Source organism: Syngnathoides biaculeatus, chromosome 2 (genome assembly GCF_019802595.1).
Source record: "Syngnathoides biaculeatus isolate LvHL_M chromosome 2, ASM1980259v1, whole genome shotgun sequence".
Classification (NCBI taxonomy): domain Eukaryota; kingdom Metazoa; phylum Chordata; class Actinopteri; order Syngnathiformes; family Syngnathidae; genus Syngnathoides; species Syngnathoides biaculeatus.
In genome coordinates, this window is record NC_084641.1 from 3,579,524 (window position 1) to 3,595,774 (window position 16,251).

Consider the following 16,251-nt stretch of genomic DNA (forward strand, 5'->3'; position numbering starts at 1 on the left):
ACTGTTCCACTCCCGTGTCACACCCTGATGTCCTCTAAGTCATGCGCTGTGATTTTTACCATATATCATATAGAGGATAAGTCAACAAATTGTTTTTGGTCACTGTGTCAGTTGCGACGTTTTTTTTCTGCATAGACATGAACATTTTGGATGAGAGGCTACAGGTCTGCGGTGCACACAGTCAGTCAGGCCCCAGAGCAGTTTACAATGCCCACAAGAGAGCCAACAGTCAAGTAATTTTCCTGGCACCTGTTGAGGTTAATGTGTGGGCAAAGCAGTCAAACTTTAAGCAGAACAAAAAGCAGGAGCAGGAGATCACACAAAGCGCGACCATGTCATATGATGTCAACTGTTCGCTTCCTCTCCCATTGAATTCTTTGCAGGAGGCTTTGTGATGCCGGCTGTGATCCGATTCAAATGTTCAGAACAAGAGGGTGAGGCAACCGCAAACAGACTCCATTCAGAAAGTTGACATCACACCTTGGAAACATAATTGCCTTTATTTTACAATCATTACTGATGACACACCCAACACAAATCCAGCCTGGGTGACGTCAATGCTGTTTGGTTGCTTGGCATGCTACTCGTCGAGTGAAACTGGCCCAGCCGTTGCTTAAAATGCAGTAATTGAAGATACACCTATGGCATGTTTGAATGTTGAGGTGTGGTCTCACCTGTCCTGTGACAGCAGCTCGTTAAATGCCTAATTGGACTCCACATTTTACATTTCTTTGTTCCATTACTTGGGGTGTTCCGGATCTGCCTACACTAATGATTTGAAGTTTCTTTTTTGACTTGTCCAATTTGGTGTGTCTAACAGGTTAGTGCAAGCTCCACCTTAGAAAAAAAAAGTCGATGACAAAAAATACATTATTCTCACATTTTTTTCCCCACAGTGTGGGATAAATGGGCTCAAGTCATCGTAATGATTCACAGCTAAGGTGCTGTGGCATACTTACTAGGTCATCATGGGTGCGGCGGGAAGTTATTCAACGCCACTTCATTTTTTTGAAAATGTTTTTTTTTTATTATTAACAAATATACCTTTGATGATTTCTCTTTGCCAGCGACGTATCATGAAATGAATTCCCTTCCTCTAGTTAGTAGAAGGTAAAATAAACCTGTGCACAAGACTTACTAGAGTCTCTGACACACATAAGGGTTGTACAAAGAAGGATTTTTTTCAAATGTTTTAAGTTGATCTGTTTCAGACGCCACAGAAGAAGACAGTTTTGGTCAATACAGAACACCACGCACAAAGATTCTCTTCTGCTACCAATCTAGAACCAATAAAGTCCTTCGAGGGACAACTCTCACATGATCATCTGGTCACATCAAAGAAGATCAACCACAAATATGCTGCACTGATATTTCTCAAGTGTCTCTGAAAGCAACCAAAGGCTAGAGTGTTGTAGAATTGTAGTTGTTAAAAAGAAAAAAAAAAGGCTTGCTTTGGAAAATACTTCTTCCTATTAGGGGAAGCCATTTCTCACTCATGTCGGACTAAAAGCTCCTGTATCCAAATTCAATCAATTACATTTTTTTCCCCCACAAGTCGATAGTATTGCTCAGTTGTGCATCTGTTAGATTTACAAATTGCTGAACCAACCCACTGTCCACCTCCTCATGAATGGGCAGTTATCTCTGAAGAATCTCTGGTCAAGCAGCACGGTGGCGCAGCTTTAAACTCTTGCTCTCAGAGTTCTGATGACCAAGGTTTAAATTCCAGCCCTGCCTGTGTGGAGATTGCATGTTCTCCCCATGCCTGCGTGGGTTTTGTCCGGTCACTCCGGTTTCCTCACACATCCCAAAAACATAGATTAATTGGACACTCTAAATTGCCCCTAGGTGTGATTGTGATGCAACTATTGTCCGTCCCTGTGTGCCCTGTGATTGGCTGGCAGCTAGTTCAGGGTGCACCGTGCCTCCTGCCCGATGACGGCTGTTATTGGCTCGCGCACTCCTGGGACCCTCGTGAGGATAAGCGGCTAATAAAATGGGTGGATGGAATTTCTGATCAGATTTTGATCAGATCGAGGGGGTGGCTGAGTGGCAGGAGGTTTTAACCTCCCACAATGAACAGGCGGGCAGAAGAGATTGTGAAGAGGTGGATGGAGTATGGAGATCTGAGGCAATGCAATGGTCAACAAGATTGGGCCGGGCCAAGTTATTGATGGCCTTGAAGGCACAGGTTGGTAATTTAGATCAGAAGTTGTCTTGTACAGGGAACCAGTGGACTTGTTGCAGCTCTGGAGGGATTTGGTTTTAATATGGGCAGGTGTTCCTAAAAAGCTGTAGATTTTGTAGTGGCTATTTGGGAGAGACCAAATGGGACCGGGTCTCTACAATTCAGGTGGCAAGTGATGAGGCTACAGACAAGGTCAGCAGCAGTGTCAGGGTAAGGGATGAACAGAGGCCGTTGATGTTTCCAAAGTCAAACTATGCTGACCCGGTGACGTTGGACAGGACACCCACACTCCTCATGCGAAGAGAGGGGCAAACACAGGAACTATCATGTCTGATGGAAAAATTGTTAATTTTGGCAAGCATGGATTTGGTAACTATGAGCAGGATTTTGCTTTTGTTACTGTTGAGTTGGAGCAAGTGGGATTAGAACCAGTGTTTGAGTTTCTATTAAAAAAAAAAGAATAATTAAAAGTCAATAAGATGACTCAAGATGCCATGCCAGACATGGATCTTCCCCCACCAGTGGAGCCAATTTACCACCGATCAGTTGACAGCTCCGCCCCTCTCTCCATTGAGTATCCGAGACGTGTGGCCGCAAGTCCGATTACACAAGCAAAAAGTTGATCGAACTGCGACCGAGGGTGTCCTTGTGCCACATGCATGTGTGGACACCCTTATGTTTGAAAATGATGTTTGTTATGGAGAGAACCCTGCTCAGATTCTGATGGGGGAAAGGGGGAGGAGCTAATCACGCCCTTCCACGTCTCACTATCATTGTCCATGTGAGCATTGAAGTTACCTAGCAGAACAATGAAGTCCCAAAGCAGGGCCGCTCTCTAGCACTACCTCTAAGCACTCCAAAATGGGTGGGTACTCTGAACTGCTGTTTGGTGCATCGGCAAAAACAATGTCAGGACCCGTTCCATCACCTGAATGCAGAGGGAGACTACCCTGTCGTCCATAGGGTGAACCCCAATGTACAGGCGCCGAGCCGGAGGGCAATAAGTCTACCAACACCTGTTCGGCACCGAGGCATGGATCTCTCCAGAGTGGAACAGAGTCCAATCTCTCTCAAGAGGACTGGTACCAGAGCCCAAGCCCTGTGTGGAGGCGAGTCTGACAATCTCTAGTCTGTCAATTACCTGACCTCACACACAGCTCAGCGATGATGAGCCCCAAAATCAAGATAAAGCTCATGGGATTACCTCTACATACTCGACCTGTCTTTTGCCAGACTTTTTCTAAGACGAAAAGGAAGTAATTGACTCTCAGGATCTCCAAGAACTTCAGGGAGCATTCATCTGTCATTGTCAGTCGGTTATGTGGATTGCTGAGAACAAGTGTGGCCACTGGCCAAACATATCTAATGATCTTTTCTTTTGGTTGCTGTTGAAAGACTGTTTTCTTTTATCCTGTGTGTTAACTTCATTGTAACCTTGAAGATAGCAATTTTGTCTTTTGTTTGACTGGTGTGGTGCATTTCAGTCCCTCTGTGATGCCTAACAGGAAGGATCACCTAGTCACTAGGTCCTAGTGAATATGGAGACTGCTGCCTTGGGATTCAGCCCCTGACTGGCTAGCAGCCATGCAGTGTGTTTGTGTCGAGGAGAATGCTGTATTTTATTCATGACATTAGTGTTTGGTTTAATTTTATACCGAGGGCACCAGTTGACAAAAGAGCTGTTTCTAAATGCTCCTTAATCGTCATTTAAGTTGATAAATGTCAACAGTGAAGGTTGGTCATCAAACAAAGTAAGCAGACTCGTATAGACAAGCAAACAAACAGGTGCGTTGAGAGATTCCTTCATTTATTACAGAGATACCCTTTGACCTTCCAAATTTGATTGCCATCAAGAGAAATTGAACTGCATAGAAGATAAAACATAGACACAAAGATACCACTGGAAGTCAGCTATTTTCTCAGAAGATTCTTAAGATTTTGGAAAAGACATTTTTTGAGACTGATGCGATGGTGGTTGAGGGGATTAGTGCTCGTGTGCCTCTTTGATGCAGACAAAGAAATTCAGGTCAGTGCATGTTTCATCATTCCATGCCTCCGCTGTACAAAAGAGAGAGAGAGAAAACGTTAGACACTATAACCTTCCCTACTGGTAGGCTTCACTGCAGTTTCTGATTAAATAAAGTCTCAACCGTTTGTAGAGAAAAGTAAACAAAAACATTTAACATTAGTTGGATAGTACAGAGGTGAAGGGAAAGAAAACATTCTTACTATCCCTTGAAATCTCCACACAGTCTTCGTTGCCACCAAAGTCATCAGGCTGAGGGGTGGTGAATCCTGAAATCTCAGCAGGTGAACCGTCAGTCCAGATGAAGGTTCCCTCCTGCAATTAAGTCAGACGGAAAGACAACATGTACATGATTGTGCTCAATTCTAGTCGGACTTGACTGTCGTCTGTCAGTGTGGAGAACAAGAGCTAGGTGAGGACTGAAGATATTATAATCCATTTCCAACTAAGAATAAAGCAACTGATACTGTTTTATGAGAACTAGTAATGCTTTACCGAAGGGCCATCATGTAGTCCAACCCAGGTGTCTTGAATCTCACCAAGTGCGTCGCGGATCAGCTCGAGGACCAATGCGTTTTCCTTAGCGTCGAGGATAGAGGCCAGATTCCCGCCTCTAAGTAGGCAGATTTGCTGATGGGAGAAAAGAACAAAGGAGCAACTCAATGATTACAATTAAAAGGTGTCATTTCATGGACTATGATTTTGTAAAATCCTGCTTTGCTGCTACTGCGTGAAAGTCTTCCATACCTCTGCATCAATAAAGCTTCTCTCCTGGTTGATAAAAATGTAACAATGGTCATCTAACTGAGACCAATCCTTAGGACAGTAATTCCCTGCAACAAATTGTAATTTTAGATAGAGAACAGCATCATGCCAACTCAATGTGGTGTCAAAACAAAACTAACGTTCATAATTAAAGAAAGCTACAAACCATCCTTGCCTGCCCACTGCGGAGAAGAAAACACACTGTCAAAAACGGACTTGGATCTTGCGAACATGGAAATTATTTAAAAAGAGTACTTAATGTGTTTCTTAAAGTCATCAGGGTAAATTTTGACTTACGACTGCAGTCAAGAGTCCACTGATCCCACAGAGGAGGAAGACCGAGCGAAGAGTAAATGCCATCTGTGCAATGACAGAAAAATAGAGAGATCAGCGGTCAAATAATACATCGCTACATTTGACTAGGTGAATATACAAAGTCGCTAATGTAGCTGAAATTGAGTGGCTGAAATGTTGCAAAGGGAATGGCAGTTTTTGTAAAGCTGTTACCTTTGCAGTCCTGATGCTTGATGCTAAGAGGATGTGCTGAAGACGAAAGCGAGCAGGCCTTTTATAGGGTAGTTTGACGCAACCCTGGAATGTTGAACGTGTCACCTGCATCAATGTCAGGTGACATGTCCGACCGGTTTCTGCTCCAACTCCATTTATGATGTGAACTTGTAAAAAGTACAAGACCATTTTCCAAAAGCTTTTCATGTGTAGATTCAGCTCAAAACAAAAGGTCACACATGTTTTTTTTGACATGTCAAACGAAGCTCCAGTCGACCTGCAACTTTCTGTTGGTGCTTGATTGCAGGCATGGCTCCCCCATTAAAGTGCCTCAAAGGAACAGAGAGAAACAGATTTTTACGGGCAAACTACTGGGTGCCCTTATTCAGAGAGATTAGAGAGAGTGAACACAAATATTCCGGAAAATTATATTCATAATATGTGGCAAACATCCTTTAGAGAAAGGCAACTACGTAGTGAATTGCTGTCGCAGGGATGGGGTGTTGCCACAACATACCAGGAAATGTACTCTTGAGAAGTTGGTTAATTAGTTAAATGACTCTGATGGAATCAGGAGAATGATAAGTGTCTGTAGGGAGGACTTTACCCAAGGGAAAACATTCATTTTCTTTAGGACGGAGCTTTTTGATTTATTCATCAGTATGTGGCGCTTGAAAGTAATTGTGTAGATAGATCGTGTATTATTCATGAGGGAGGGAACACGTAAAGTTCTCAAGAGAGTGTTGGAGCCAAGACTCAAACTTCTCATCTAAGGGGAGATGAGATAATGACTAGCCTGCTGTGCTTTCAGATTCTGTGTCCTCTGAAATATCTTACACCGCCAACTTCGGGAACCAGCTCAAGTCGTGCCAACAAGACCGAGAGGGTGGATTCTAATAATAAATTTCGTGATTCTGTAATATTGTTGAAAAACATTTTTCAAACGCACCGCTATACATGGATTATTGATTTACTGTACAAACAACATAGTGGACCAGCGGTTAATGTGTTTGCATTTTCTTGCGACGGTTTTCTCTTGGCGAATCCGTAATATCTGTCGAAGGCCAAAAATAAGTTCACACTGCTCTATGTTTTTGTTTCATCAATGACATTTCAATGACCACTGGGTGGTTGAAATGTTAGCACAGTCCATCCATCCATCCATCCATCCATCCATCCATCCATTTTCCGTAGCGCTTCTCTGCACTGGGGTTGCGGGCGTACTGGAATCTATCCCAGCTGGGCGAGAGGCGGGGTACGCTCTGAACTAGTTGCCAACCTATTGGAGGGCACATATAGACAATCATTTAGCCTCACATTCAGACCAATGGGAAATTTCGTCTTCAATGAACCTAGCATGTATGTTTTTGGGATGAGGGTGGAAAAACCCATCCCACACGGGGGGCACATTTGAATCCACAAACTCAGAACTGTGAGGCAAATGATGTTAGCACAGTCTTGTTACTTAAATTATGATTGGCTTAATGTTGTTCACGTTGGAAAATACATTTTTGTTGAATGACTAATATGCTCAATGTCAATATGCGATGAGCATAAATGCAATGTGTCTATGTTTCGATGCTAAAAACTCACTGCTGCTACTTTGGAGTAAATGAAGAGCTTTAGTACACTAAAACAGTGACCCAAAAAACGTTTTGAGTAGTAAATACTGTTGGAGTAATTCAATATGTACGTGAGCAGATATAGAGTTGAAAAAAAAAAAGACCAAAATTTAGGTTTATTTCGAGAGAGTTACATCAGGCAAATGGAGCGGAAACGATCCATTGGTAAAGCCCAGGGAACGCTTCAAGTTATGTTCATCATCCCGTTGGAGAAAAGTGAGGACTATGGGGGCCATTGCAGGCCTGCTCGTTTCTCAGCATAATGGAGCGATGAACAGTCAACTTCCCTCAAGTCCAATTCAGCTCTGCCCTGATGAATAATGCGCAACACCAACCACAGCTTGATGCGAATTCAAAAGCGGCCTTTAGAAGTTGGATGACGGTGACACGCTGATGACGCTCAAACATACTTGATGGCACACCCATGCTAAATGAAGTTAATGAACTCTTATCAAAGGCTACAGCACTTGAGCCAACCCCATCAGCGACAATGCTATTCGGTTGCCTGGTATGCCACTTATCCTGCTCAACTGCGCCGACCAATTTTTGCTCAACATGAAACGTGTTGCATTTCCAATGAGATGTCTTTGTTTAAAGTGTCGTTCACACGTACATTGTCGACAAAAATGTCATATGGAGGAACGGAGTGCAAAATTCTCGTATTGTTTTTTGCCCTTGCTATTTCCATGTATAATTCAGTTAGAATATCCCAAAAGATTGTCTTTACATAACATGTCAAACAATGCAGACTGAAGATGAAAAAATAAGAACAGGCTCTCAAAATTGCTGCAGCTCCAAGCCAGCGCTGGCACCGCTCCGGTATCAATGATATTTGCTCTATCCCGATTTAGCATCCCCAGCCAACACAGGTTTTAACTGCGAGGCCACCTGCGAAGTGCGAAGGCTGCGTCAAGCCTAGTTAAATGGCTGCCAGCACACCTCCAGGCCACATCCTGCCGCGATCACATTTTCACATGCTTCCACTGACCCAACTAGAAAGAAAGAAAAGAAAAGAACAAAATTAATGTTTTGGAATAGTGCGTGGGCATTTTTTTGAATGCCGATGACTTGGGGGTATAGACCGGTCCGTGGCGTATGACGTGGACATTGACGATCCACTGTACAGCTCTACGCACATTTTGGAGACGGCCCCACATGACATCCCATTGATGGCACCAAACCTGTGGAATTCTTTTGCTCTTCTAAAATCACATCATACTGCCAATAGCGTTACTGTACGGTAGATGTCAAAACTAAATGGAATGGGTACATTTTTTTTTTTTAGCATCATAGCTTCCCCTATACTCTATAGACGCCAATAATTTTGAGGACGACTATAAAAAGATACATTGGGGTTTTTTTTCGACTGTCAGACGTGAAATTACACTAAACCTTTGCTGTTTGGGCAATTACGACTAAATTATTTCTATTTGGAAAAAGACAGATTAGTGAGAGAATGATTTTTTTTAGGCAAGTATACATGACAATACATGTCATTGGGGGAAGAGTGGGTTACATCTTGGTCTTGTTACAGACTAAATATGATATGGATCATTTAAAGACTTCAGTGAAGTCTTTAAAGTATTTTGCCAAAGCAGCTTTTTTGAGTATTAGTTTCAGTAAACATGTGAAATATGAATTGAATTGGTCCCCAAAGCTCCAGACATTTTTCTCTGAAATCAGCTCATATGAAATGAAATGAACGAAATTTGTAATGACAATTTGTCACGAATTGTTTTCCTGGCCAGGCAGGCTTTGATCCCCCAGCTCGACAGGAGGAGGGTGATGGCATGCACAATTCATCGGTGATTGCTGATTCATCAACAAAATCTTTTTTTTTTTTCTGACTTCAAAATTCCTCTGTTTCCTGATAAGACTGTAAATATATTTGGATGTCCATCAGTGGTGCCAGAGACTTCAAAATATTTCATCTGTTCAACCTCCCAGAATAAACAAAAGTTTAAAAACCCGAGATCCAATTCCTGCTTTGCCTCACCCCAAAAAGCTCAACCGCTTTGTCTTCGATATATTTAGGTTGAATTGTTTCTCACCAAAAGATATTGTCCATGTGGGCCAGCTGGCCGATGTCATTGTCATATATAAAAAAAAACAAAAAAAACAAAAGACTCACTCCCACGCTCTCTCGGACGGGCGATGTTATTGCGATGGGTAAAGAATACAATGGGGGACATTAAAGCTGTTATGTAAAGACATCCATTTAACATACCACTTTGAAGCATATCCCAGCTGACCTTGCAAGCCGGGGTGGAACAAAGTTGCCTTACAGGAGCCGGAAGACAGACTAGCACCTTCCAACAACTAGTTGGTTACCATTTTTACATTGTCACTCAATGTTATCAGCATTAGCTGCTTTACCAAGACAACTCCAAACAGTGCTGTGAAAAATCCACTCCAAAACCTTTTTTTTTTTTTTTTTTAGCCATTGTCCCGCTGCATGATCCAAAAGTGCTTGAGTTTGAGGGCACGCAGTGATGGCTGGACGTTCTCCTTTAGGATTTTCTGGTACAGAGTATAATTCATTGTTCCGTCAACCACAGCAAGTTGTCCTGGTCCTGAAGCAACAATGCAGCCCCGGACCATCAGACTGCCACCACCATGTTTCGCTGTTGTCATAATGTTCCTTTTATCAAATGCTGTGCCATATTTACGCGAGAAGTAAGGGGCCGCACATCTTCCAAAAATTTCAATTTTTGACTTGTCAGTGTTACGTGTAAATTTAGAATAATGAAATCCCCTTGGTCAAACCTGCAAAATGGAGCTAGCTGTATTGCGTTAAGGCCGGCACGGGGAGTATCAGTAATGTTTTTTTTTTCCCCCTATTGAGTGAAAGAAACTCCATCTGCCATGATGGGAAGGAGATCATAGAAGATTCGGATGCACATTGCAGGAAGGATGAGGAAAAGGGCAGAGTGCAAATCTACAACTAGTCAAACATCCCGTGTAGTTCAAACAAGAAGTATGAATGTACAGGGAGTCCTCAGGTTAAAACAGGCTCGACCTAAAACGTTTCGACTTTACAACGCCCGTCTCCCGTCCGCCATTTTTTCTTGCTAATGTGCATTGTGCTCATCCGTGTTTGTGCTCCGGGGGTATCTTTGCATTTTTCACTCTCCTTTTGAGATATTATGGCCCCAAAGAAGAAAGCTGCATCTTTTAGCAATGCTGGTGCAGCCAAAACAAAATCCCTTACCATTGAAACGAAGCTCATGATCATAAAAAGATTGGAGAAAGGAGATACAAACATCGCTATAGACCTTATCTTCAGTGGGCTGACGGTGGTGAATATTATTAAAGACAAAGCCTGTATTTTAGCGCATGTGAAGGGTTCCGTTCCTCTGTCGGATACCGTGATCACAAAATAACGTTCTTTGATACCGTTTTTGATACGTTTTTTTTTTCTTTAATTTTGTATTTTTATTCATCTTTTTTTTCTTTTTTTTTTTGCTCCATGACGTCGCGCCGGGTATGGCGCATTAGTACGTAATGATTTGTCTTTTCTTTTTTGTGTGTGTGTCCCAATCGTATCTTCATAGTCCATCCAAAACATGAAAACATGAAGGACATGCAAAGATGATCTTTCTTTCTTTCCTTCCATCCATACATCCATCCTCTTCCGTTCACATGGGGTCGGGTGACTGGGGTAGCTGCTTAAGAACAGAAGCTTTGATGAATCATTCCCAGAGAAGAATTCTCAATGTGAAACCGAGGAGGAGACCAAGGCCAAAGGGGGACAACGAGGGCATTGAGCAAACATGGAGCGTCTCCGTTGCAACAGTTAGTACACGAGATACTCGGAGCTCCGTAACCACTGTGGCCCGTTGTGACAGGTGAGTAGAACATTTAAGCATGATGTATTTTGTGTTCAATTGCAGTGTTTATTCTTAACATTCGCATTATTTCTATCTTGAAAAACAACTCCATGCGTAGCAGGTAAACCTGCTAATCCAGACTGAATAGATGCTAGTTGCACTTCCTTCTTATAAAGTTTTAAAAATTCATGGCTTGCTATTGTACTGTATTCACAATTACTTTTACCTATTCCCCTTACAAGAAAGTAAAGGAATTTAAGAAATTTCATCTGAACTATTCAGTACCCAGGTATTTATTTTACAATCACACTGGTCGGGCCTTGGCTGAGACGTTACTGAATCGTCTTTTCAGATCATTCTGCTCTAGACAAACCAATGTCGTCATCGAATGAAACCGGAAAGCACAAATTGTGATTTTTTTTTCATATCTTTTCAGGCTGCCACACCACTGTGATTGGTACTTTAGCATGTAATTCCGCCTATGGACCTTGCTGAACTACTTCCTGTAGACGTGACTTATGCTCGTCATTTCAATGTAAATGGCACTCTCAAGTTTATATCATGAAATGTACTGTTCATTGAGAAGGAACGTCTTAGTCCGTTTTGTTTTATCCCATTTCTTTGTAATATGTTTTGTTTTCAGACCTAGTGGTAGCAGCAACACACTCACACATATGCTCATACAAAAAAAAAAAAAAAAAAACCACATTTGATGCAGAGACATATTCCTTCATTTATTGTAGAGATACCAAATTTAGGGGAGAAAAAGAAGAAAATACTTTGAAGTAGATCCAGTGAAAGACACCATCTAAAATTTATCTTGGCAAACAGAATGCATCAAAGGATGGAGGAAAAGATGCTCCAGGGAGTTCCAGATGTGACACAAGTCATGCTGATTCTTTAGTGAAGATTAATGGCGCAAATGAAAGGCTGGTCATCTGTACACATATCATCATTCCAGAGTCCTGCAGAAAAGGCAACAAATGGTTAAGTACAAAAATTGAATCGGCATTTGACATCAATCATTTGTTCAAAAATGTAAAGGTCAGCAAACGTGATTCATACCATCATCATCAATCTCAGCACAGTCTTCGTCGTCCTCAAAGTCATCTGGCTGACCATCTCTGAAGTTGAGGAACTTGGAATTGATGCCATCAACGCAGACAAACCTACCCTCCTGCAAGAGAGTTAACTTTGTAACAAGACACGCCCAAACACAACGTAACATCCCTCCCATCAAGTACGAAGTGCGACAATGAAATCCCTCAACTCAAAACTTTCACCCTTGAAGTCACTAACAACATTCTTCAACTGTGTGGCAAAAATACTAAACGATTAAGATGATTCCATCAGAAATGTTGAACAAGTCAATGCTTCACCTCAATTCCATCGTTAAGTCCAATCCAGGTGTCTATAATAGAACCATTGTTAGCATCCCTGATCAGCTGGAAAACAAGGGCATTTTCCTCAGCATTTCGGATGCAGGCCAGATTCCCGTTCAGAAGGTTGCAAGCATCCTATTGGGCGAGATGAAGAAAAAAAATAAACTGACAAAGCAATCAAGGTTAATGCCATGACTTGTATTGTTTGTGCACTAGCAAACAATCGTGCACCCTGTAGAGAGTACGAATGTACAAACTGATATTTGGACTTTTGATGGATTGTAAAAACGGATTAGCTGCGACTGTGTGAAAGTCTTGCCCACCTCTGCGTCTGAATATTCAAGTGAGGTGTCTCGGTAGATGAAGCAGCGGTCCCTGAAGCGAACCCAACCATCTGGACAGCAAGGAACTACAACACAGATATTATTTTACCCACAAGAACAAAAACCATCTGCAAAATCAGCTGTCAAATGCTTCTAAAGTGGATAACTGCGTGTGTGAAGAATTTTGTTACTAACTTGGGACGGTGTCAAGTGAATACTGTAAAAACAAAGAGCACATTGATCAGATCAAACTGCAAAGCATTGGCATCAAACAAGGCAAGATGTATTTAGTAAAAAAGTTGGTACCCTTTCAATAAGACAATCATCCAGAGACAGAGTGAATTTAAGTTTTATAAACTTCACTTACGACTCCAGTCAACAGTGTGCTGAGCCCGCAAAGGAAGAGCAACGAGTGAAGAGCAAATGCCATCTATGCAAATGAAAGAAAATGGATTTGTTTGTTGAAAACTCAAATTGCAGGATTAGTCTTTCCTGGCGTGAAAGCCAGCGTGAAGAGGTCGGCCGTTAAGCTGTGTCGTGTTACCTTTGCAGTCGTGATGCTTGATGTTGCAGATGTGTGGAGGATGACGACGAGCGGCCCTTTTATAGGTCGACTCGACACATCTGTGGAATGTTGATCGTGTCACGTGACGCATCAGACGAGTTCTGGCCTGCCCCGGGGGAAACAATGGCACTCAAAAGAAAAGCATCAATGCGGCTAATTTAGCCTCGACTTCCTTCTTTTCATTGATTCCCTTCAGGTGGATTTGCGAGATGAAGTAGAACAAAGTGTTTTGGACACGTAACATGCTTGTTGATGCACAACTCTCCTGTAGAACACGTGCGACATCATCTGACTCCATCTAATGGGGCTTTGAACAAACATCTCCGACCAACTGTAAATGACAAAATTTTGAGTTCTCCTTTGTTTGTTGCGCCATGAAAAGTGCAAGAGAGGAGCCGATTGATTCGAAGACAACACGAGGTGTTGGAGAGGGAGGGCGGGTGCTCCTGCGCACAAAGAAATGTTCTTCTGACTTGGTGCTTCATTAGTTGAGTTTGACTGCTCCACTCCCGTGTCACACCCTGATGTCCTCTAAGTCATGCGCTGTGATTTTTGTGTGCTACCATGTACAGGATGAGTCAACAAAGTGTTTTTGGTCACTGTGCCAGTTGCGGCATTTTTGCTACAAAGGCAAGAACATTTTGGATAAGAGACTATAGGTCTGCAGTGCACACAGTCAGTCAGGCCCCAGAGCAGTTTACAATGCGCGCGAGAGATCCAACAGTCAACAGATTTTCCTGGCACCTGTAGGTTGCCACCACATCATCCGTTTGCAACCTTTTGCTTCTTCACAAGATTTCTTTGAATTTGGCCCAACGTGTGACGTCTGCAGTAATCAGCCAGAAACATTCACAATAAGAGGGACGGGCAACCGCAGGCAGACTTGAATGAAAACCTCCACATCACACCTTGAAACTGTAATGACCTTTGTTTTGGTCCTCATTAACAACACACCCAACTTGAATCCATTTCCAGTGACATCAATGCTGGTTGGTCGCTTGGAATGCCACTCGTCCAGTGTAGTTGGCCATGCACTGCGTGAAATGTAACGACATTCATAATGACTTGATTGACGACACTCCCATGATGTCGCCCCGTTGAGGCGCGCTTTAACCTGTACCGTGACAGCAGCTAATTAAGGGCATAATGGTGCTCCGCAATTTCCATTTCTGTCCCCAAGTGAATTTAATTACTTCATACAAGCAACTCCTTTTGGGCAAGTTTGAAGTGCAAACTCATCTAATTGTTTCCCATTTTCTAAACTCTGTCCATGACCTGCCAGAACAATTCCAGCTACAACTACAAATAATCCATCCATCCATCCGTCCATTTTCTATACTGCTTAGCCTCACCAAAGTTTCAGGTGAAGTTGAGCAAACCCAAATGACATTGAGCAGGAGGAGGTACATCCTGTAATCATCTCGAGCCAAAGACAGGAAATACAGTCATAATAGCTTAGCTTCACATAGCACCTGGCAAGAGACCCGTTTGAAAAACTCCAGTGACCCATCATGCCAGAGTTTTGTGGGGAGACGGGTGACAGGTGACTGCAATGAAGGCCTTCCCTTGCATCCAACTTCCAGAATTTGATGCTCGGGTGGGAGGTTTGATGATGATGACATACCGGTGGAGGTATGGAAGCAATTTGGAGAGATGGCTGTGGAGTTTTTGACCAACTTATTCAACAGAATACTAGCAGGCGAAAAGATGCCTGAAGAATGGAAGAAAAGTGTGCAAGTTCCCATTTTTAAGAACAAATGTGATGTTCAGAGCTGTGGGAATTATAGCGGAATAAAGTTGATGAGCCACACAATGAAGTTATGGGAAAGAGTAGTGAAGGCTAGACTCCGGACAGAAGTAAGTATCTGCGAGCAACAGTATGGTTTCATGCCTAGAAAGAGTACCGAAGATGCATTGTTTGCCATCAGGATGCTAGTGGAAAAGTACAGAGAAGGTCAGAAGGAGCTACATTGTGTCTTTGTGGATCTAGAAAAAGCCTATGACAGAGTACCAAGAGAGGAACTGTGGTACTGCATGCGTTAGTCTGGTCTGGCAGAGAAGTATGTTAAAATAGTACGGGACATGTATGATGGCAGCAGAACAGCGGTGAGATGTGCCGTTGGTGTGACAGAAGAATTTAAGGTGGAGATGGGACTGCATTGGGGATCAGCTCTGAGCCCCTTCCTGTTTGCAGTGGTAATGGATAGGCTGACAGACGAGGTTAGACTGGAATGCCCTTGGACCATGATGTTTGCAGATGATATCGTGATATCCAGTGAAAGCAGGGAGCAGGCGGAGGAACAATTTGAAAGATGGAGACATGCACTGGAAAGGAGAGGAATGAAGATTAGCCGAAATAAACCGAAAATATGTGCGTGAATGAGAGGGGTAGAGGGGGAAGCGTGAGGCTACAGGGAGAAGAGATACCACGGGTGGACAACTTTAAATATTTAGGGTCAACAATCTAGAGTAATGGGGAGTGTGGAAAGGAAGTGAAGAAACGGGTCCAAGCAGGTTGGAACAGCTGGTGGAAGGTGTCTGGTAAGATGAAGGGCAAAGTTTATAAAACAGTGGTGAGGCTGGCCGTACATCATGGCCAGCCTCAAGATGAGAGACGGTGGCAACTGAAGAAACAACAGGAAGCAGAACTGGAGATAGCAGAAGTGAAGATGTTGAGGTTCTCACTCGGAGTGAGCAGGTTGGATAGGATTAGAAATGAGCTCATTAGAGGGACACCCAAAGTTGGATGTTTTGAAGACAAGGCTCGAGAGAGCAGACTTCGGTGGATTGGAAATGTCCAGAGGCGAGAGAGTGAGTATGTTGGTGGAAGGGTGCTGAGGATGGAGCTGCCAGGCAAAAGAGCGAGAGGAAGACCAAAGAAAAGGTTGGTGGATGTTGTGAGGGAGGACATGAGGGCATTTGGGGTTAGAGAGTAAGATGCACGAGATCGGCTAAGATGGAAAAAGATGACACGCTGTGGGGACCCCTAATGGGACAAGCCGAAAGGAAATGAAGGAGAAGAAGGTGTGAAGTTTGACCACCG

The 16,251-nt window shown here is 43.0% G+C and overlaps 2 protein-coding genes across 2 annotated transcripts; both read right to left on the reverse strand.

Moving 5' to 3' along the window:
* Positions 1-3,974: 3,974 nt before the first annotated feature.
* Positions 3,975-5,597, reverse strand: LOC133494401 (galactose-specific lectin nattectin-like). Its single transcript, XM_061808196.1, has 7 exons — positions 5,487-5,597; positions 5,277-5,339; positions 5,146-5,161; positions 4,962-5,047; positions 4,710-4,844; positions 4,418-4,529; positions 3,975-4,246 (listed from the first exon to the last, which is right to left on the reverse strand). The coding sequence occupies exons 1-7, from the start codon at positions 5,595-5,597 to the stop codon at positions 4,173-4,175; spliced, it is 597 nt and encodes a 198-aa protein (XP_061664180.1). The 3' UTR covers positions 3,975-4,172.
* Positions 5,598-11,646: 6,049 nt separating this feature from the next.
* LOC133493852 (galactose-specific lectin nattectin-like) lies at positions 11,647-13,683 on the reverse strand. The gene is made up of 7 exons (XM_061807758.1): positions 13,188-13,683; positions 13,011-13,073; positions 12,839-12,860; positions 12,644-12,729; positions 12,318-12,455; positions 12,004-12,115; positions 11,647-11,903 (listed from the first exon to the last, which is right to left on the reverse strand). Exons 2-7 carry the CDS (start codon positions 13,071-13,073, stop codon positions 11,839-11,841), a joined length of 486 nt encoding a protein of 161 aa, XP_061663742.1. The 5' UTR covers positions 13,188-13,683; the 3' UTR covers positions 11,647-11,838.
* Between the last annotated feature and the right edge of the window lie 2,568 nt (positions 13,684-16,251).

Bases quoted from the DNA above. Each gene is read 5' to 3' on its own strand.
- LOC133494401 (XM_061808196.1), bottom strand. From the start codon at position 5,597: ATGCAGGTGACACGTTCAACATTCCAGGGTTGCGTCAAACTACCCTAT. The intron at 5,340-5,486 runs GTAACAGCTTTA...GTCATTGCACAG, and splicing joins CAAGCATCAGGACTGCAAAG to ATGGCATTTACTCTTCGCTC. The intron at 4,247-4,417 runs GTAAGAATGTTT...TCTTTTGTACAG, and splicing joins TGTGGAGATTTCAAGGGATA to CGGAGGCATGGAATGATGAA.
- LOC133493852 (XM_061807758.1), bottom strand. From the start codon at position 13,073: ATGGCATTTGCTCTTCACTCGTTGCTCTTCCTTTGCGGGCTCAGCACA. The intron at 12,116-12,317 runs GTGAAGCATTGA...ACTCTCTTGCAG, and splicing joins GACTTAACGATGGAATTGAG to GAGGGTAGGTTTGTCTGCGT. The intron at 11,904-12,003 runs GTATGAATCACG...CCTTTTCTGCAG, and splicing joins TGCTGAGATTGATGATGATG to GACTCTGGAATGATGATATG.